The following is a 21,134-nucleotide window of genomic DNA, read 5'->3' as shown; positions in this document are numbered from 1 at the left end:
ATCTCCTAAAGCTGCAATCAACAACTGTACTTAAGGACCAGCCTGAGACTTCACTCCTCGCCAGATTGTCTGCTATCTGTAAGTAGTAAATTGGCTCCCCAGTTGTGTCCTACTCTCTTTCCTGTGTTAGCTCTGTTGTCTTCCTGTTTCCAGTTTAATCTGGCCTGGCTCAACCTGTTCAACACCTGATTCCTCGAAGCTGGTATTCCTCCTGTATGAAACCTCCAGCCTTCGATCACCCCGCCTGCCCTGCTGGACCCTCCTGCTCCTCGGACCTAGTAACAGACCCGTAAGGACAGACTCGCTCAGGACACTTCCCGTCTCTGCAACGACAGATCGCCATTCCACACCCAAGGATTAAATCTCTGCCAGTATCAAGTAAGAAACCTTTACTCTCTGCTGTCCTCAGCCACACTGGAACGTATTTACGTGGGTCATTGGATTAACTTTGTTCTCCTCTTTCCTAGCACTCTCCCCCTGCTGTGACATCCTGGTATGACCTTCCTGTAATTACATGTTACAAGTTACTGTTGTAAATAAAACATTTTAACTTAGTCAAGATGCCTCAGTATTTTCTTACTGCCTACAAAAGCCCTTGACCTAATCATTATAAAGTGCATAACTAAGACCACCATTTGTAATAAAAAACAAAACAGTCTGCATTGTTTATTTGGAAGTCTAATGCTGAATATTAAAGTCACATAATATTGTACTGAAAAAGCTTTTGCAATAAGCACTTTGTTTAAATTAAGCTTTTACCTATGTCATGCTACCCTGACCTTTGACCTATGAACTTGAATAATTACATACTACATGGTGTATGTTATTATTTTTACCAATATGATTAGAACAGAATTGAATGAAAACTTTGGCTTCTACAAACCTGAAAAACTTTAGATTTTAAGTTATATTAATGCAGTGTGTGATTTTGTAAAACTTCATGGTGTCACTGTGACATCATAGGGCATTGTAATGAAAGGATAAAAAGTATGTTGTACAGATCTCTCCATGCCTTTTCATACCATGTAAAGCAGTGGTCCCCATCCACCGGGCCACAGACCAGTACCAGTCCGTGAGTCGTTCGGTACCGGGCCGCAAAAGTTGATGCTTGGGTGTGAAATTTATGGTTTTCAGGGTTTTTATCGTTAACTCGGTTTCCCTGGGTCTTTTCCCGTGTTGTAGTCGTGTGTCTTATTTTGAAAGAAATATTGATGTGTTACCATAGTGACCAGAGAGCATTCAGGGGCAGAGAGGAGGATGTTACCCTCAATGCTGTTGGTGCATTTCAGGAGGACGCTGCTAATAAAGTTACACAATTACACAGTGAATTTGTGTTTATTATTATATTTACAAAATACCACCGTTTTTGTCTTGGTCGTATCATTTTATTTTGACACCTTAAAGGCCGGTCCGTGAAAATATTGTCTGACATTAAACCGGTCCAAAGCGCAAAAAGGTTGGGGACCGCTGATGTAAAGGAATGGTTTCTTGCATTTTTTTTCAGTGTCAACTTTGGCCTTGGGCGCTAACAATGAAGGTCAAGGTCAAAATCTTAACCAGCCTAGGTACTAATGTTGCCATAGCCTTGCATTACTGTTTGAAGATGATGCATAAAGAACTGAGTAATATAAAGTTTTTACTGATTTTCACAACTGGTGTGACCTTGACCAGATTTTCACCAAAATAATTGCGAGCTGTTTTTCGTATCTACCATCACACAAAATAGGATATCTTGAAAACTGTGGACTTCTTGACTACCAACAAACGGACAAACAAACTAACAAATAGAACCAATTACATACTCTGTTTGAGGGAGTATAACTTCACTGCTTTTTGTTATGGATTCTCTAAATCTTTAGATTAGCCATTTGTCCAAAATCTGTTTGTGATTTTGATGATCATTTAAAGCACTTTAAACACTTCACATGTCTTTCATATGTGTGAATATTGTCCTAGAAAAGACCACTACCATCAGTATAGAATCTTTATTTATAGGACAAAGGAAATCTTTAATAACAGCTGTGTTCAAACTGGACCTCCATTATCGGTAATGGGCGTGACGGTGCTCTTAGGCTGGCCGGCTGGTTCACCAGCTGACATTTCGAGCAGGATGTACACCAGCAACATGCATTCATTCCCAAAGAGCGCCCATTCAGATACCCCGGAGTCATCAAGAGCCCAAGTGCCGGGGGCTCAGTGAGTACCACACCCAGGCATGAACTGTTTGTGACACTCCCCTCTGGCAGGTGGTTGTGGTCCATCAGAATCCAGAACAGCTTCTTTCCCCAGACTGTCAGACTACTCAACAACACCCACTAACCCGTCTCACTACTCAGTTAATGTGTCAGGCTATAATAATTTTGCGCACACCCACACACAGTATGTTCCAGCTACATTTAGTGCACCCCTCTCCCAAAACACTTTCCAACTGCTATTTATTTGTATTATGTATTCTATATCTGCAAGTAGTTAGTGTGTACACCTTTTATGTGTATGTGTATATTTTATATACTGTAACTACACTATATTCTATTTCTGCATCATGGCAATAAGACAACTTGACAATAAATATGATTGTGATTGTAACACTGCTGTGCCACCCTCCCCTGTAGCTGAGCCAAAAGCCATACTCCAAACAGTATCACCACACTGTTTTAGAAAAAGCAAAATAAATTGTAAAGCACCTTATTAGTTTGGTTAACGTGCCAAATTAGGATTATTTACTTGCTTTTCCTAAACACAAAAACTGGTCCACAAAAAGTCCAGTGTGCCAATTCAAATTTGTGCACAACAACAGCTTGTTATTGCCAAGAAGACGATTTGAGATGAAATTCTAAAATATTTGTGTTTTCTTCTTTTTATGACAGATGTTCTAATAAATTTAATAAGAACCATACATGCAATGCTAACCATATTCATACAACAACCCATGTTTGTAAACGGTGCATCTTATCCGGTGCACACACCCAGGGAATCCCAGGACACCATAAACCTGTATAAGATTATCTGCTGCCTTATGTTGGTGTTTAGATGCAATCAGGCAAGTATCACCTCCGTCTACATTTTGCTTTGAACTGTATTCTGAAAACATTGTCATGATGTATATGCAAATGTACATTATATAGGCCTGTTTGAGCTCTTCTTGCAAACTGCAGCTCTTTACAACTGATATTGTTTTTAAATGTGTAAAACAGGGTTTTTAGCTGATAAAACACTAAAGTGCAAGCTCGTCATTATTTTACACTTCAAAGTTTAGAAAAAAATTTGATGAAACAATAATCAAAATGACATTAAATAGCCCCTTCTATCATCATGCTTCAGTTGGATGTTAAAATTATAGTTGTTATATAGATCATTTCAGAGGTTTGCAAGTGAGGTTTTCTTCCTTGTGTTGTTTTTACTACATGGTCATTTCAAAGGTTGTAAGAAAAAAACTTTTCAAGTTCTGCGATGTAAAACAACGTGGGGGAAAGAGCAACACCACATGTGTGTCTGTTTTGGTTAACCTTAAATGTTCATGTATGTTTATTTTTTATTTTATATCATAAAATTGTCTCTAGTTGTTTTAGTATTACTAATATTACTAGTATTATCATAATCATTCAAGTAACTTTACCATCAGGGTCAATACAATACAATACAACTTTATTTATATAGCACATTTAAAAACCAATGGTATACCAAAGTGCTTCACAATAAAACAGCAGGTTAAGACATTAAATTTTAAGACCATTAACAAAGTAGTGAATATGTTAACAGGTCAAAGGCACTAATAACACAAGAATAAAAGTGAATATCAAATCAAACTTGCAACTCAACAAGGGCTCTATGCTCTATGGTCATTTGGTTAAAGGATTGATAAAATTATAAACAACATGGTATTGCTGTTTTGTTGTTTTGATCAAATCTTTTGTTGTAATCCATAATCAGGTCAGCTGAGATGGTCATCTCCTCTAAGTCTCATCCTAAAAGATTATTTATACGGATGCATTTCCTCATATAACCTGCACTTTAACTTTCTTTGAATTGTGTCTTTTTAATGTTTTCCTCACTGTGTTGGTTTTTGTAGCTAGAATCTTTTACACTGATGAATTCATAACTTTTAGGGATGTCATGATAGCCTTGATATTTAAAAGTGATACAATGATAAAATGATGAAACTATGATAGTATTGTAAGTAAATGTGTAATTGGTTAATGAAACTTTCTTGATATAGAACCAAATCACAGCAACAGTTGTCTCAAGCTGCTTATGTAATACTTTTGTAGACTGATGGTTACAGACTTTTTCACCTGGTCAGTGCACTTGTACTGTCAGGTAATGTGTTTGCCAAAATGACAAAATACCACTTTTACCATTCTAATCACAAATTTAAAATCTGATATAGTAATGACTCCAGTGACGCACACTTTATTTTCATGCACTTATGAATTACTCAGTGGAAATGTGATGGAGATATTACTTATTGCTTAAAAATATAACATTTATTGTTTTTTTTCAGCTGCCAAGAGATGAATGCATCATCTGCCAATGTGACTGTAGTCTTACAGTATCGAGACTCATTTGCTAAAGCTGTGACCAAGAATTTGATTGTTGTGGTCCTTGGCATCTCCATCAGCTACGTCAATGCCAACCTCATTCACACCTTCTGCAAACACCAGGTCTGGTAGTCTTTCTTTCATGACCACTTACATAATCAGGCTTAAAGCTTTAAATGGGATATAAATCTTAGAGAGTCCTGTCAGTTATGCAGCTAAAATTGTATCAGCAAATACCTTCATTATTTGTTTTTATTCACCTTTAATAACCATAAAGTCCCAGTGAAATCAAATCTCTTTAACAGGAAGACCTGAAAAAGGTGGAAGTCATACAAAATCAAAGCTAATCTGGAGACACAACCAGTGTGTCAAAGCATCAACACTCAATGACATCTCATGTATATGGTGAGATGCAACCAGTATCTATGGTGTCTACATTTGTCTAAAGAAATGGCACCATTTAACGATATCCATCATTTTCTACTGCTTGTTGTAGGGGCCCTATTCAAAGCAAAGATGCCTTACATATCAAATCATATCATAGCTGAACAGAACTTTTTCAAAAATTGTCTTTCTACACCTCTCCAGATTTTCTACAAGAATCCCAGATATGTCCTTTTTATTCACCTGGTGATCAATGACATGGTCCAAGTGATGCTGACTGCCATCCTGTTCATCATCAGCTACACCATCTACAAACTCAATGTCTCCGTCTGCTGCATCTTTATGCTGCTCGCTCTCTTCACCACTGAAAATTCCCCTCTGAACCTGGCTTGCATGGCAGTGGAGCGCTACATAGCCATCTGTTTCCCTTTGCGCCATGTTCAGATTTGCACTGTCCAAAGAACTTTAATCTTGATCAGTTTAATTTGGATGACCACAACATTGTCTGTCCTTCCTGATCTCTTCATCACCTTGGCCACAGAACCCCTGGATTTTTTTCATTCTCGTGTGTTTTGCCTCAGAAACACTGTCTTCCCACATCCCCTCATCATCCAGAAGAGGGATATCACATATGCAGTGTTTCTAGTTATAGTTTGGGTTACTATCATTTACACTTACTTAAAGATCCTATTCACTGCAAAAACAGCGAGCAAAGATGCCAAGAAAGCCAAAAACACAATCCTCCTGCATGGGTTTCAGCTGCTGCTGTGCATGGCAACATATGCAGCTCCTCACTTAACAAATGCTCTGCAGAAATGGTTCCCTACGAATTACACTGATTCCCTCTTTGTGGTCTATGTTACAGTGCAAATACTGCCACGATCCATCAGCCCCATTATCTACGGCATTCGTGACAAGACTTTTAGGAAGTTCTTGAAAGGGAATCTGTTGTGTAAAATCACCGTACATAAATCAGACCATCAAAATAAGTAAAAGTGAACGCCTTGGCCCTATACCTCTATTCGGTTCATTCAGTCATGTAAGTTGGAAATGCCATGAACATCTAATAAAAGTCTTGATAGCTTGATTAGTCTTATGTATTAATTGGTATTGTTATATATTTATGGTTTTTACATTGTTAATTTGTGTATGTGGCGGGGCGTGGTCAGGGGGTCAGCAGGGAAGGTGGACGCACCTGCGCGACATCGCAATCACACCTCACCAGATTAAAATCTGTGCTGTTCCTACTATTGATGTTGTTGTAGAAGTGTTCAGCTGCAAGCTGGAAAGCTGCAGCTGTGTATGTAACGTGACAGCAACGGGTAAATAAAAGAATAAAGATGCTGGAAAGCATGTTCACGTCATCGGGTCTGCCGTGGTCATTTACAGTGGTGCTGAAACCCAGGAGGGGGGACTGGGCCAGCAAAGGGAGGCGGGGGTGAAAATGGTGGCCGAAATGGCGGCGACACAGCGGGAACAGGTAGCAGTGTCTCGCCACCAGTGGAAAGAGTTGCAGGACCGATCCAAGCGCCACCTACAGTTTATAGCAAGTCTGACAGCTGGCATTAGTTTATGTCCGACACCGCCTCGACCCCCACCTGCAAGCCTCAACTGCACGGGACCTAAGGTCCAGATTGGTCCGGCGTCTGTGCTGGCCCCAAAGGTGAGACCAGCTAGGACGCAGCCTGCCTTCACACCTGTACTTACTCCGCGGCTTGGGCCCGGCAGGAGCCAGCACCCGTTCCAGTTCCCCAGAGAACGGCCGCAGCGTGATCAGCGTGTCCTCGACTGGACCAGCTGGAGGTGGAGGTCGAGGAGGTGTGCAAGGGGCCTCACCAGCCGGAGGTGGAGGAGGTGCATGAGGGTCCACGCCTGCTGGAGGTGGACAAGGTGCGCAAGGGGCTGCTCCTGCCGGGAGCAGCGGTGGTGGACGAGCTGCACGAGGAGTCGGAGGTCCCCGTGCCAGGTGAGCCTGCTCGGCCAGAGGGTGAGGGGTGCAACGGCCCCGCCAAGCCTGAGGTCGGCGTGCTGCCCTGATTGCCTCACCTCCACTAGAGCACTGGACATCGGCCCAACTGCCTGTGAGCTGGGGCTCACAACCACACCTACCATGCTGCGTCCACCTGCCACGTGGCCAATCTCCAGACCAGCTTTCCCGGCACCGCTGGATCCACAGGCAGCCACCTGAACTCACACCTCCCAGTCAGTGGGCCAGGGGCGCCGACGTTCCGGGCTGATTCCCTCTCCCGCTCACAGGGAAAGGGAGTAGGTTCGGCCGGGTAGTTCCCGGCCGCAGTCGGGCGATAGGGGTGCGTGGTCGGCGGTGCCGCAGCATCGCATGTGTGCCCAGTTTTTTTATTTTACATGGTGTTCAATGGCATGTTTCATGTGACTGTGTGAATGTTTGTCATCAGCTACACAATCACAAAAATCCCTGCCTGTTGTATTCTCCTCCTCATTGTTCTCTTCATGTTGGGTTTTTTTAGGAAGTAAGAATTTATCTAATGTATGAGTTAGAATTATTTTTAAAAATTCTCAGATCTCATTGGGCTTTGGATAAACTGTGCACACATCTATCATAGATCAACCCCCACCCGCCACAATCCATGTGTAGTCACTCTATATAAAAAGGCTGCTGCAACACCACAGTCACATTACGATCAAAATCCATTCAAGGTCAGTACTGTCACGCTTCACTTCACACTTTTTTTTATTTGAAATGAAAAAAAAAAAAAAAATCAAAAGAGAACTGTTCACGATTTCACACTGTTTTAAATCATATTTGCTGTACTTTGCACCGCTGACTGTTTTTTTGCCCCTGAAACAGGTTCTTTGGATGCTGATATGAATTTGACACAAGTTGACAGCAATGCCACAATAACTTTGAATTACTGGAACACATTTGTCAAAGCTGTTGGCAAGAATGTGGCCGTTGTTGTGTTGGGCATCACCATAAACTACATTAATGCCACCATGATCCACACATTCAACAAGTATCATGTGTGTAGGCCTGCTACTTTACTTTAACCGTCACAGAGTTGTCATATTTTGTTATCTTTATTATTTTTTTATTTTGAGTTGATTTTTTTTGTTTTGTTTTCAGCTCAGGCCGAGTTTGCCTGCTGTACTTTAAAAAAAAATATCATTTAGAAATTCTTGCTTTTTATGTAGTCCTTATTGCTTTCAGTGTTAGTTTATTTTTGTATATTATTTGAGTGTTTGTAAACACCTGATTTAGATGAAACAAACAAAATCTTCTCTGTGCTTTATTTGTTTTATTTTAGTAATTGCAGCACATTGGGGGGTTTTTAAGTCTCTGCTAACTCAATTATTCACTTATATGTGATTTACTGTTTCTGTGAGGCAATACTTTAATCTATAAGTATAATATGTACATGTTTTTACAGTAACACTGTATGAAAAAATTTGGCTTTTTAAATCAACTTTGTGTTGTTTTGACCTCTGCCTACGATATGCTCTCATCGAATCCTTAATTATGTCCTTTAAATTAGATCTTCAGGTTGAACCCTCGCTACATCCTGTTCATCCACTTGGTGTTTAACGACATCATCCAACTGTCAACCAGCATTTCCCTCTTCGTCTTCTCGTACGCCTTCCACACCATCCACGTCTGCTTCTGTTTGTTACTCATCTTGCCGGCGATCTTTACCACACAAAACACTCCTCTTAATATAGCTTTTATGGCAGCAGAGTGTTGTGTTTCTGTCTGCATCCCTCTTCGATACAGCTACATATGTACAGTCAAAAGAACATATATTGTAATTGGAATAATCTGGGCGATAAGTTCACTTTCCATTTTGCCAGATCTCTTCATTCTCTTGGCTGTTGAGACTTCACAGTTCTTACAGTCAAGAGTGGTCTGCAACAGAGATGCTGTGTTTCGGAGCAGCTATAGTGTAAAGAAGAGGGATGCATCCCACACACTGTTTCTGGTGGTAGTTTCGGTCACACTGTTGTACACTTACTGCCGAATTTTGTTTGTAGCTACGTGTGCTGATTCAGATGCTAAAAAGGCAAGAAACACCATCCTGATTCATGGGTTTCAGGTGCTGTTGTGTACAACGGTTTATGTGCAACCTCCATTAATCAAACTACTGGTATACTTTTTTCCTGAAAGGCTAAGTGACATAAACTTTGCCACTTTTATTATTAACCAAATTCTCCCTCGCTTAGGAAGTCCTATAGTCTATGGATTACGTGATAAGACTTTCAGAAAGTTCTTGAAAAGGCATTTGTGTGCAGTGAACCACACTCCAGAGATAATACGGAAGCTGTCGTCATAAAACAGCAATACATATCCGACTCATACACTGATGTTAGATGGGAACACATTTTCAGTATGTCATTTTGTGTAACGTCTGCTGTTTTCATAGCTGCACTATATTAAAATATTTTCACTGAAAGTTCAGATTTTTGGAGGTAGAAAAATAAGAGTCTCATTAGCATTCATAAGCTTTGATAAAGCCAGTGTAAAAATAATGTTGTTTAACACAATCAAGAAGGAAGCTGAAAGATTACAAACTCTGCAAATGCACAAAAGACCATGATTAGGAAAAACAAATGTTCACTACACAGTATTAACTGTCTCAGCCTCTGGAATGCAATAAAACAGATCATTTCATTGCTAATCTGCAGTTTGGCACTTAATTTGTCTGCTTGCTAAGTGTACAGAGTCCGTATTTCCCCAGGAAGAGATAAATGTTAATGTGTGATCCTTTTACTCTATGAAAGAGAGAATAATATAAAGGAAAAGGAAGATGAGAGATTCTTTTCTAAAGCAAATACTGTTCAGCAAATGTCATTTTATAAACTATAAATTTAAAGCTTATATGTCATATTGTAATTAATTTAAGAGTTTTTAATAAAACAACTGATCTGTACATAATGTGTTGCCTATCTTTGGGTGTCCTTGGTCACTGCTAGGTCAGGCCTTGGGTAGCACTACAGACACGAGAGGCTTGGCACTCATTTCTGAAATGAAACTTTTGAGAATTTTATTTAAAATGTAGTTTTCTCTCTGTGGACCTTGTGGTGGCAGATTTCTTTTGTCATGTAATCATCACATATTTTAATCATATCACCTTAGTAATAGTAATACGACTTTCTCACTTAGTTGTATGCATGCATGTGGGATGTTATCACAAGTGGGCCCCAGGTTTTATTGCACCTTCACAGAGGGTCCAATGTAGACTTGAAGATCTCCAGATATCCTGCTCTTAGGGAGGTGACAGGTGGTCGTAACTTTTCTTAGAGTGGGTGGGAGGCAAGGATGAGCTGGACTGAAGGTATAGGGATATATGATATGCTGTGGAATGTTCTTTGTTTGAGAGTGTTTGGGAAGGTACAAAATAGTTCAGGGCAGTGTCCTTCATCAGAAAACTGTTTGGTGTTTGATCTGAACGTTTTCTCCACTGCAGTGTTTTTCTTTTTCTTTTAATAAACCTCACTTCAAAAGACACGCTCACCTGGTGGTTGCAATTTTATTTTAGATTTTCCACAACAGCCTCCACACCTGAGCTGAGGCTTTGGTGATGGGAATTCTTTTGGCTCTTCATATTTTCTGTTTCTTAAATAAATTTATGACCAAAATAAAAAGTAAAGTAATGCATAAAATTAATTACTAATGTAATGAAATGTTAAATATTTGTATGTGTTATAATATATGTGACAACATACACGGAACAGAGTGCTAAAAAACAAGTACAAAAACAAATATTCATCTCAACTTGAACAAAAAAAGAGAAAAAAAAGGATTGAAAAAAGAAAGAAAAGCAGCTCCGGCTCCTATAGGCAGGAAGCAGCTCCAATCATTGAATTTCAATGTTCAGGAGCTCATTGAATTCAATTGTGGTACTATGATAGGTCCAGTCATGGCATTTTCTCTCTATGAAATACTGCACAATCGACTAGTAGTAGTGTAAAAATTGGAAGAACAGCAAATAAATCATGACGCAGAGGTCACCAACTTTCTGCAGCGAATCGCTACAGACCTCCAAACTTCATGTGGTCTTCAGATTAGCTCAAGAACAAGTTTCCAAGCAGCTACATTAGCGCCTTACATTACTAAGCTCAGTGATGTAAGGAAGTGTCAGATGTAGTGGTGTCACTGTTCTCTGGAGTGATCAATCACGCTTCTCTGTCTGATGATCAGTGGATGAGTCTGGGTTTGACCGTTGCCAGGAGCAGTAGATGTCTGACTACACTGTGCCAAATGTAAGGCTGTCAACGCATTAACATGTCATCACAATTAACATGATGAAAATATTTAATGCAATTAAAGCATTGACTTAAAATCCCTGAAATGTCTCTGTGAACGCATTTTGGGCAGTATGTCCAAAGTTTGTCCATTCTGCGCTCCAGATGCATTAAAGATTTTGCAGTTAGAGCAGTGACTATGAGCCAGTCACCGCTCCAGTTCATCTCATCCAATATCAGTGCCTGACCTCACAAATGCGCTTCTGGAAGAAAGATCAAAAATTCCCATAAACACTCCTAAACCTGTGGAAAGCCTTCATTGTAGTGTTGAGGCTGTTATAGCTGCAAATGCTGGGCTGACATCATGTGTTCTTTTGCCCCTTTTGAGATGCCATATAATACAAGTAACAAGTATTTGTTCTATATAAATAATTCAGATCTTTTGACTATGTAATGTATTTTAAAGATTTCAGTGACTTTTAATGAGGACTCTTAAACTGAGGCCAAATCGACATAGAATAGAATTCAACTTTATTGTCATTGCACATGTCACAGGTACAGGGCAACAAAATGCAGTTTGCATCCATCCAGAAGTGCTTTAGCCTTGATATAGATATATTACAATATATATTAGCAATAATATAGATATGTAAGTATATTACAGAAATGGGTCTATTATGGTATGTTATAATGCACACGGTATGAAGTATGTTATGAATATTCTATAACTATAAGTATGTACAGGCTGTGTACAGGATATAAATATGAAAAAAACTATACAGAATATGAGATATACAGTTATACAGAAATGTGAACTATGCAAGTTATAAACAGTTGTAGGATTAAAAATTATTGTATGTACAGAATGATTATTTACACAGAACTATACAGTAGTGCAGTTAAGATAAGTGAGATATGTGGATAATTTCTACAGAGGTTATATAAAGTGCTAGTGGTTGTGAGTGGTGGTTCAGTCCACGTTATTATTGTGTGTTTGAGGGTACAGTTGTCCATTGTGTGTGTGTGTAGGTGGTTGTGGGTGTGTGTATGTTCAGTCCATGAGTTTAACGTGGGTCAGATGTCAGGAGGCAGAGTTCAGGAGTCTGACGGCTGTGGGGAAGAAGCTGTTCCGGTCATCTTCCCATATCACAATTTTTTCCCACCAGGATAAAAAGTATAAAGAGAAAATATTTTTAACTGTCAAGAACTGAAAATGTCTTGTTGTTTTTGTTTGTTTCATTTTAGATATTTTGTTTTTAATTTAATAACACAGGGGTTTGATTTAACAGGGGTTAGTATTAGTTTACAGAACAGAAAGTTTAACCAATGAGGACAAACACTATCAGTGACATCATTTCCAACCTTTAGCAGGAGCCATGCATCAGCCTCCTTAATATAAAGACAAATTATTTCCACATCAGTTTCCTAACTGGTCAAAGTGGAGACTGGAGTGGTCTGTCTGAGGTAGGAAAGTTTTTTTTCTTTGTCCCTGCTATCAGTCGGTTATAGTCTTTTATTTAAGATTCTTTAATGCATTTACAAAGCTCAAGCAAAACAGCTTATTTGTGACTAGTATTGTTTAGCTTATAGATTAAGCATTCAGTGGGTAAGCATTGAACATGTCACTAATTTTCTAAGTAAATATTTCTAAAGGTGCTACTGGCATGAATTTCCCACCAGATGTCGGTAACAACCCATCCAATCCACACAAGCAAAGGAATCAAACCATAGATGTCCATAAAATAAGTTATGTGTAATAATTAGAAATGACGCAGGGAAAAATAATTGAAAATGCTTACAGAAATTTATTTCACCCTTCATACAAAAGCGACGGCTTCAAGACGCCTCCTGTAATGGAGAAACTAGTCGCATGCATTGCTCACATGTGATTTTGGCCCATTTTTTTCCACACAAACAGTCTTCAAAGGTTGTGTGATCCCTTCTATGAACTCTGAGCTTTAGTTTAGAAACCCACTCCATGAAGCTCTCTACACACTGTTCTTGAGCTAATCTGAAGGCCACATGAGGCCTGTAGCAGCCGACTCTGCCGAAGGTTTGCTCACTCAGCATCGCTCACTAGGCACCTCAGCATCCCCTGACCCTTCTCTTTGATTTTGCATGACTTACCAGAGTTGCTGTTATTCCCTGTCACTTCCACTTTGTTATAACACCACTAACAGTTCATTGTAGAATATTTAGTAGTGAGGAAATTTCTCGAATGGAGTTTGTTGCACAGGTGGCATCTTATCGCGGTACCAAGCTGGAATTCACGGAGCTCCTGAAAGCGATCCATTAATTTACAAATGTTGGTAGAAGCAGACTGCATGCCTAGATGCTTGATTTTATCCACCTGTGGCCATGGAAGTGTTTGGAACATCTGAATTCAATTATTTGGATGGATGAATGAATACTTTAGGTAATAAAGTGTGTGAGACAGTGTGTAACTTACTTTTACTGTTTTGTAAGGATCCTGAAAAGCGTCTCTATGAATTCCTCATCTTATGCCCTCAATGCGTCGAGCAGTCTGAAATATCGCGATTCACCAAGTGCAGCAGTGGCCAAAAATGTCATCGTTCTGGCTCTTGGCTTTACCATCAACTATATTAACGGTACACTGATACACACCTTCAGAAAACACCAGGTCAGTATTTATTATTATTGTTACTGTTGTTTTTATTTAATTAGCATTATTGTAAAAGTATACCTAAATATTGTTAGCACAAGAAATATATATGTATTCAAGTAATACAAGTGAGATAAGGAGTTTCATGTTTTGTCTTTCAGATATTTTATTTGAATCCTCGTTACATCCTGTTCATCCACCTGGTGGTGAATGACATGATCCAGCTCACTTCTTCAATTAGTCTATTTGTCTTCACTTATATCTTTTATCAAATTAATGTTGCATTCTGTTGCTTCCTTATCACTTTGGCAATCTTCACCACCTTCAATACTCCAATAAATTTAGCTCTCATGGCACTGGAGTGCTACATTGCTATTTGTTTACCACTGCAACACGCTGAGTACTGTACCACTAAAAGAACATACGTGGCTATAGGTTGGATCTGGGCCATGAGTGCAGTCTCAGCTATGTCAGACATCGTTATTATTCTGGCAACAGAGCCAGTGGAGTTATTTTATTCCACAATACAATGTGAGAGAGATAATTTATTCCGGCATCCAATCATTGTAAAAAAGAAAGAGGTTTCATATTTAATTTTCCTAATTTGTGTTTTGCTCACCTTCTTCTATACATACTTCAGGATCTTTTTTGCTGCTAACAAAGCTAAATCAGCTGAGAGAGAGTCGAAGAAGGCGAGAAACACGATCCTGCTCCACGGCTTTCAGCTTCTGTTGTCTATGCTAACCTATATAGCAACTGTGTTAACGCAGACTCTGGTGCGCTGGTTCCCTAAACAGTATCTAATAGTTGTTTTTATTTCCTATATCATAATCTACATTGTCCCCCGGTTTGTTAGCCCTATTGTGTATGGGTTACGAGACAAGACATTTAAACAGTATTTGAAAAAGTATCTGTTGTGTACCATGAAAATGGGTAACGAGACAGACTTTAGACTCTAATATTCTTGTTATCTAGCAGAGGGCAGCTAGAAAGGGTATTGGTGAAAAACATTAATAAATCATCAGGTTAACTGGATTTCATCCTCTGAACACACATTGTCTGCACATTGTGTTCCAGAAAGAAAAACAAATATTAGGTGATATATTGGATTTTTAAATGCTCAAACACAGGTATCACCATCAGTCTTAAAAATCACACATTACCTGGGTATCGTTAGTAGTTGTATAAAATCTGAGTAAAAACAATCAAAAAAACAAAACAAAAAATAAATGCTGTTACTAGTGATAATGTACTGTTTTAACTCTTTGGCAAACATTTGTCCACTTAAAGAGAAAGAGCATCCTCCTTCAGTTCTAAGGTTTTATGTATTAAAACATATAATAGGTAGATAACGGGCTATATTAAAACTAATGCTGATGTCAGCATTGGTAATATGGAAATCCGCATTGTTTTTGTTCTTCTTTGTGTTGATCTCAGCATTATCTATATGTAGTTCATAGTGTAGTATAGTTTTGTGTCATTATGAATCATATAATGATGTGTTGAAAAAATAATGTTTTAATGAGCTCAAAGAAAGAAAGTTCCTGTCTCACAATGACTAACATACTGCTTTAAAGTTTGGAGATGATCCAGTGGAAACTACAGTGTTTTCCTAATTTGTGTGACTGTGTGACATTTGATCTCTGACCTTGAAGCAGATACTAAAAAGGTGTATTTTATATCTTGACCCAGTTGATTGGAGCATAATTGGCTTAAATCTTTGGCTTCTATAAGCTGTAAATACTTAAGATAAATTCATGCAGTGTGTGATTTCGCGAAACTTTATGCGGTCATTGTGAAGTTGTAGGGCATTGTATTGGAAAAATAAAATGTGTGATGGACACCTCTCTTCATTTTCTTTCATATCATGTAGCACTTGATTGCATAATCCCTCCCTTTGGGGAAAGAGTAATCTGGCCTTTAAAATAAGCAAATACAATCTGACATGAAAAACAGTGTGACATATTGTGGTTAATTTTTTTTTAATTACACCAATATGCAGAAGCAGTGTGTAAAAAAAGAAGTACATGCTTACTGCTGTATTATTGTAGGTTCTTTACATTAGTAAGTAAGTATGTAAGTAAAATTTTATTTGTATAGCACCTTTCAAGACAAAAATCACAAAGTGCTTCACAGAAAAGCTAAAACATAAAAACAGAAATCAACCAAAAGCAAGTTTAAAAAGATGGTTTTTTAGCTGTTTTTTAAATGAAACCACTGAGTCCACAGATCTCAGGCTTAAAGGAAGGGAGTTCCAGAGTCTGGGGGCCACAGTTACAAACGCTCTATCGCCTTTAAGCTTTTAGCCTCAGATGTTGATTTGACCAGCGAGCCCTGATGACATGACCTCAGGGACCTGCTGGGGATGTACTGATGTAAAAGATCTCTGATATAGGTTGGTGCTTGTCCATGCAGAGCCCTGAATGTCAAAGTCAAAATCTTGAAGTGGATCATAATGTGGGAGTATTTAGAAGACCTGGTCAGAAGCTTTGCAGCAGCATTCTGAACAACTTACAAATGATCCACAGAGGCTTTACTTAAACAAGTGAACGAAGAATTACAATAATCCAAACGAGATGAGACAAATGCATGGATGACCATTTCTAGTTCTGAGCGTGAAACAATGGGACTCAGCTTAGCAATATTTTTTAAATGATAAAAACAGGAGCGAACCAATAAATTAGCATGAGTGTCCAAAGTCAGCGCTGAGTCAAAAGTTACACCAAGGTTCCTGATAGAAGGTTTGGCAAATGTAGCGAGAGGGCCTAAGTTTTCCATAACCAAAGGTACCAATTTTTTGGGAGCACAAACAAGGACTTCAGTTTTCTCCTCATTTAGCTGAAGAAAGTTATCAGCCATCTTTCCCCTAATGGAATCTAAGCACCTATGCAAAATCATTAGTTTGGAAAATCTTGGGGCTTAAAGGAGATATACAACTGAATATCATCTGCATAGCAGTGATAAGAAATATCTTTAAAAGTGCTCAATAAGTGCTGAAGAGGGAGTATTTACAGCAAAAACAATAAAGGCCCCAAAACAGAGCCCTGTGGCACACCATATTCAAGAGAAGTAGAAGAGGACCTGTATTTAGAATTAGCCACGGAAAAAGATCGTTCACACAGATAAGATGCCAACCAGTCCAAAGCAGACCCTGATACACCCACCCAATGTCTCAGCCTATCTAGCAAAATGTGATGGTCAACAGTATCAAAGGCAGAGGTCAGGTTCAACATCAGCAGGACAGAGCATTCTCCTGCATCATAATTCATCAGGATGTCACTGGAGACTCTAATAAGTGCAGTTTCAGTAGAGTGTGCTCTACGAAAACCAGACTGGAATTTATCCAGAATGCTGTATTCATCTAGAACAGCTATAAGCTGCTGAGCAACAACCTTTTCTAAAATCTTAGCAGTGAATGGTAATTTTGAAATTGGTCTGTAGCTGCTAAGAAGAGAAGCATCAAGCTTAGGTTTTTTTTAACAGTGGGTGAATAACAGCATTCTTACAATAAACAGGGACCTGACCAGAAACCAGTGAAGTATTGATAATTGTAAGCACACAGGGACCGATAGACTGAAAGACATTTTTAAACAACGATCCAGGTAAAATATCAAGAGAGCAGGAGGACGCTTTCATCGAATTAACTAATTTGACCAGCTCAGGTAAGGACACAGGTAAAAATCTTTCTAAAATAACAGGCCTAGGTGGGGTTGGAGCAGACAGGGGAGACACAGAAGGAGAGATATTGTTCCTGACATTACTAACTTTTTCAAGAAAGAAAGAAAGAAAGAAAGAAAGACTACAGCATAAAGTGCCTTGAGGCAATTGTTGTTGTCTTTTGGCACTATATAAATAAAATTTTATTGAATTGACAGAATGCTGCTAAATAGATTTATTTATATAAAAAACAAACAAAGCAACGGTCACCTCAAGCTGCTTTTTATTACAAGATTGCAACCCTACAATAAAACTGAGAGAAATCACCAACAAATAGATGGCAGCCTATTAGCAACCACCTGGCAACACTGGCAAGGAAGAAGTCCCTTTTAACAAATCCTCCAGCAGAACCAGGCTCAGGAAGGGGCAAACATCTACTGAGACCAGTAGATGGCTGACAAATTAATGGTGGCAGGAGGAGCAGGAGACAGGACAAAAAACACACTGGAAAAGAAACAAAAATTAACAACAAATGATTAAATACACAGTGGTATAAAAACAATTGTAGCTGGCTCTTTCCTCTACCTCCCGGCCTTTGTATCCCGACCCTCCCCCCACATCACCCAAACAGGTGCTGCGCGGTGACTTGCCCCTCCTTTTTAATTACTCTATAGTGATTACGGCTCACAGCACTATAGAAATACGGCCTGCAGGAGCAGCTGTGTTAGCCAGAGAATTGTGGTTGGGGCTGTTGTCTGCTTCTCAATTTTATCTGCACTTTATAGGCCTTTTACACTCGTACCTGCTTATATTAGCTCAGCTTGACTAACTTTTTAGTGCTTTCCATTAGGTGGGTTCCTGGTACCAGGTAATTACTCCGTCAGGGTTCCAAGCAAAATGTGATATCAACATACTGCACGCCACAAATCAGCTAGTCAGTGGTGGCACTCAATGAGTCATGATGGCGTCTCCTTCACAAAAATCCAAACCGCCATTTTCAAAACCATTTGTGCAGCCATTGAGGGACAAGTCTGCACAAAAAACAACATCCCGACTCTGACAATAAGCCATACACCAAGCAGCAGGTATACCGTCACCTCGACATCCTCCTTTGTTGTGGCATTCGTATTCCATACAAATGACGTCACAGACTTTCAGCCACATTGCTATAACAACCCCACACATATTAAGTGGTACACGAGTGTAATAGAAATAGACAGAAACGGAGCACAGTTGAGTTGAGTCACTTTGAGTGGAGCCAAATAGGTACTAGTGGAAGAGGGCTAAAGACACAGAGTTTGGAGGGGGAGGTTTGGATGATCAGCAGTCACATGCTCATGTTTTCTGTCTCTTTTATTGCACTCTAGTTTATACACACACACACACACACACACACACACACACACACACACACATATGCCTTAAAACTCATATACTCACGGACACAACACATGTACCAACATATCATGTCAAACGCTGACAACAGCCTGTGTGTTTGTGTGTTTGAAGGAGGGGGGTGGACAGTTTGGTGGTTCAGGGGGTATCCATTCATCCACCCTTCAGAGGGTGGGTTAATGTGGATCAGTGTTGTTGCATGTTGTGCTTTGTCTTTGTTTATGTGTGTCTGAGCGTGTGTGTCTCTGCATCTGTGTCTGGCTAGGAGTGGGTCCGGGGCTTGCTGAGCCTTGGTCTCTGTGGGACATGGTTATGGTGAGTGGGGATTTTCCTTTACCAACACTCCCCCCACTACTCATTGTTGCCTATAGTTCACAGGCGTCAAACTCCAGGCCTCAAGGGCTGGTCTCCTACAGGTTTTAGATGTGTCCTTGATCCAACACATCTGATTCAAATTGCTAAATTGCCTCCTTAACATTTCTTGAAGTTCTCCAGAGGCCTGGTAATGAACTAATCATTTGATTCAGGTGTGCTGACCCAGGGTGAGATCTAAAACCTGCAGGACACCGGCACTTAAGGCCTGGAGTTACCCCTGCCCTAAGCAGTGCTATTGAATAATTGCACTTAGAACTGAGCTTAGGGTGATAAGCTCCAAAACTGCTGTTTGCAGCAGGCCATCTGTCTCGTTGTGGTGCTGAAAAGTTGGTTGCTGGGGCTGATCTCCAGATGGTGATTCATGGCACTGCGGGCTTTTAGTGCTATTGGTCCAAAGATTTGTTGACCCAGTCGAGGGCCGTACACTCTCATACAATGGTACAGAAGACATTACTTTTTTTTCTGGATTCTGGATTCTTTGAATTGTAAATAAATGAATGAATGAATGAATTTTACTCATTGTTAGTATAAATTATTTATATGAGTATGCAAAATAAAATGTTTATATGGATACTTATATTAAAGCTCTACCAGGCATCAAACATTATAACTGACAGGTCTTGTGAAGCTATGTCAGAACTAAGAATATAAACAAATGAAATTGCACTTTTCTTAAATGGTTTCAGAATCGGATTTCATCTTTCTCCTTTTAATTGCTAATTCCTATTCAATTTTAGATTTTAACTGCACGTTGCGCTTCACATAGTCACTGTACCTTGTTTCCTCTGGCATAATGATGTTGGAAAAGTCCCAAGACAAGCTAAAGGGTGCATATGCTAAACAGACCCTGAAAAAGATGTGGACAATGTAGGAGATGAAATTCTTCTTCTAAACATGAGGAAACAAGGAAGAAAAGGAGGAAGTCTTGAACCTGATTTTTCAGGTCCCTACACAATTCAAGACATCTGTGGCAAATGTGTTAGACTAAAAAACGATGAGGGAAATACTTTAAAACGTCAATACTGTATTGACCACATTAAGCCATATAGAAGAAGCCACCCGGCACAAGTCTGTGACAGCTCAACTCCAACTCAATCTGTAAAGAGTAGCCCAACTTTTGAGATGCCTCCTTGCAGTCCTACAGACGACCCTCAGCATCAGCAAGTGCTGCAAAGTAACAGACTCTCTGTTATACAATTTGCACCCAAAACAGCTGAGGTAAAATCAGTACAAGCACCAGAAGAGCTTGTACCAGTGACCCTCCAGAAACCAAGCATGCAAGATAAAGGTGGCATAGCTAAAAATCTCATTCTGAGCAGTTGGTTAATTGTTGCTAGTTTGGCTAGTTGAATGAATAGAATGTTTTATTTACTTCTCCGATCTTGCTACTTTTGACCTGTTGGTCAAATTTTGGCCAATTTCAGATTTACAGAAAACCACTCCCCTCTGGCGTTTTTATTGTGTTGTCCCGTTGGCCATTGAACCTTCTCATTGCACCTACAAACACAGGGTACATCTGTTATTGTGAAGCATGCTGAGCTTTAACAGAACAAATGCAGTATTATAATTCTACCAATTATTCAAAAAAAAGTTTTTTTAAGCACTGAATATAAGTATGTACTTTTTTCTTTTAAAGCTTAAGTTGAAGAACGGTTCAATCTGCACCATGCAAAGGCCAGAAATATTATAGTGAGTAAATTTGGCAACCTCAAAACACGCTGGTGCGCCATCTTCTTGTGAACCCTTGAGATTCGGCTTCTGTTTGCCCCCTAAGTTGTGGGGGCCTGCTGCTTCCTCCACAATATCTGTGTAGCAACAGGTGATGTCTTCCAAGAAGAAGGAGACAAGGAGGTGGCACAAGCAGGACCAGAAGCCGAAACAGAAGAAGGCTCAGGCGCAGACAGGGAGCTTTCAGGAACTTGTACTCGAGGCTGCACAAGTATCTG

General features: G+C 39.5%; 3 protein-coding genes across 3 annotated transcripts; all 3 read left to right on the top strand.

The window, feature by feature from the left end:
* Window positions 1–4,511: 4,511 nt before the first annotated feature.
* On the top strand, window positions 4,512–5,915 carry LOC116310177 (odorant receptor 131-2-like). The gene is made up of 2 exons (XM_039612675.1): window positions 4,512–4,661; window positions 5,127–5,915. Exons 1-2 carry the CDS (start codon window positions 4,512–4,514, stop codon window positions 5,913–5,915), a joined length of 939 nt encoding a protein of 312 aa, XP_039468609.1.
* A 1,851-nt stretch (window positions 5,916–7,766) lies between these two features.
* Window positions 7,767–9,226, top strand: LOC116310176 (odorant receptor 131-2-like). The gene is made up of 2 exons (XM_031726909.2): window positions 7,767–7,922; window positions 8,435–9,226. Exons 1-2 carry the CDS (start codon window positions 7,767–7,769, stop codon window positions 9,224–9,226), a joined length of 948 nt encoding a protein of 315 aa, XP_031582769.1.
* Window positions 9,227–13,623: 4,397 nt separating this feature from the next.
* LOC116310175 (odorant receptor 131-2-like) lies at window positions 13,624–14,720 on the top strand. Its single transcript, XM_039612674.1, has 2 exons — window positions 13,624–13,779; window positions 13,923–14,720. Exons 1-2 carry the CDS (start codon window positions 13,624–13,626, stop codon window positions 14,718–14,720), a joined length of 954 nt encoding a protein of 317 aa, XP_039468608.1.
* The last annotated feature ends 6,414 nt before the right edge of the window (window positions 14,721–21,134 follow it).

Source organism: Oreochromis aureus, linkage group 5 (assembly GCF_013358895.1).
Source record: "Oreochromis aureus strain Israel breed Guangdong linkage group 5, ZZ_aureus, whole genome shotgun sequence".
Taxonomy (NCBI): Eukaryota; Metazoa; Chordata; class Actinopteri; order Cichliformes; family Cichlidae; genus Oreochromis; species Oreochromis aureus.
Note: the sequence above shows the minus strand (reverse complement) of the source record. Positions and strands in the feature narration are given on the sequence as shown.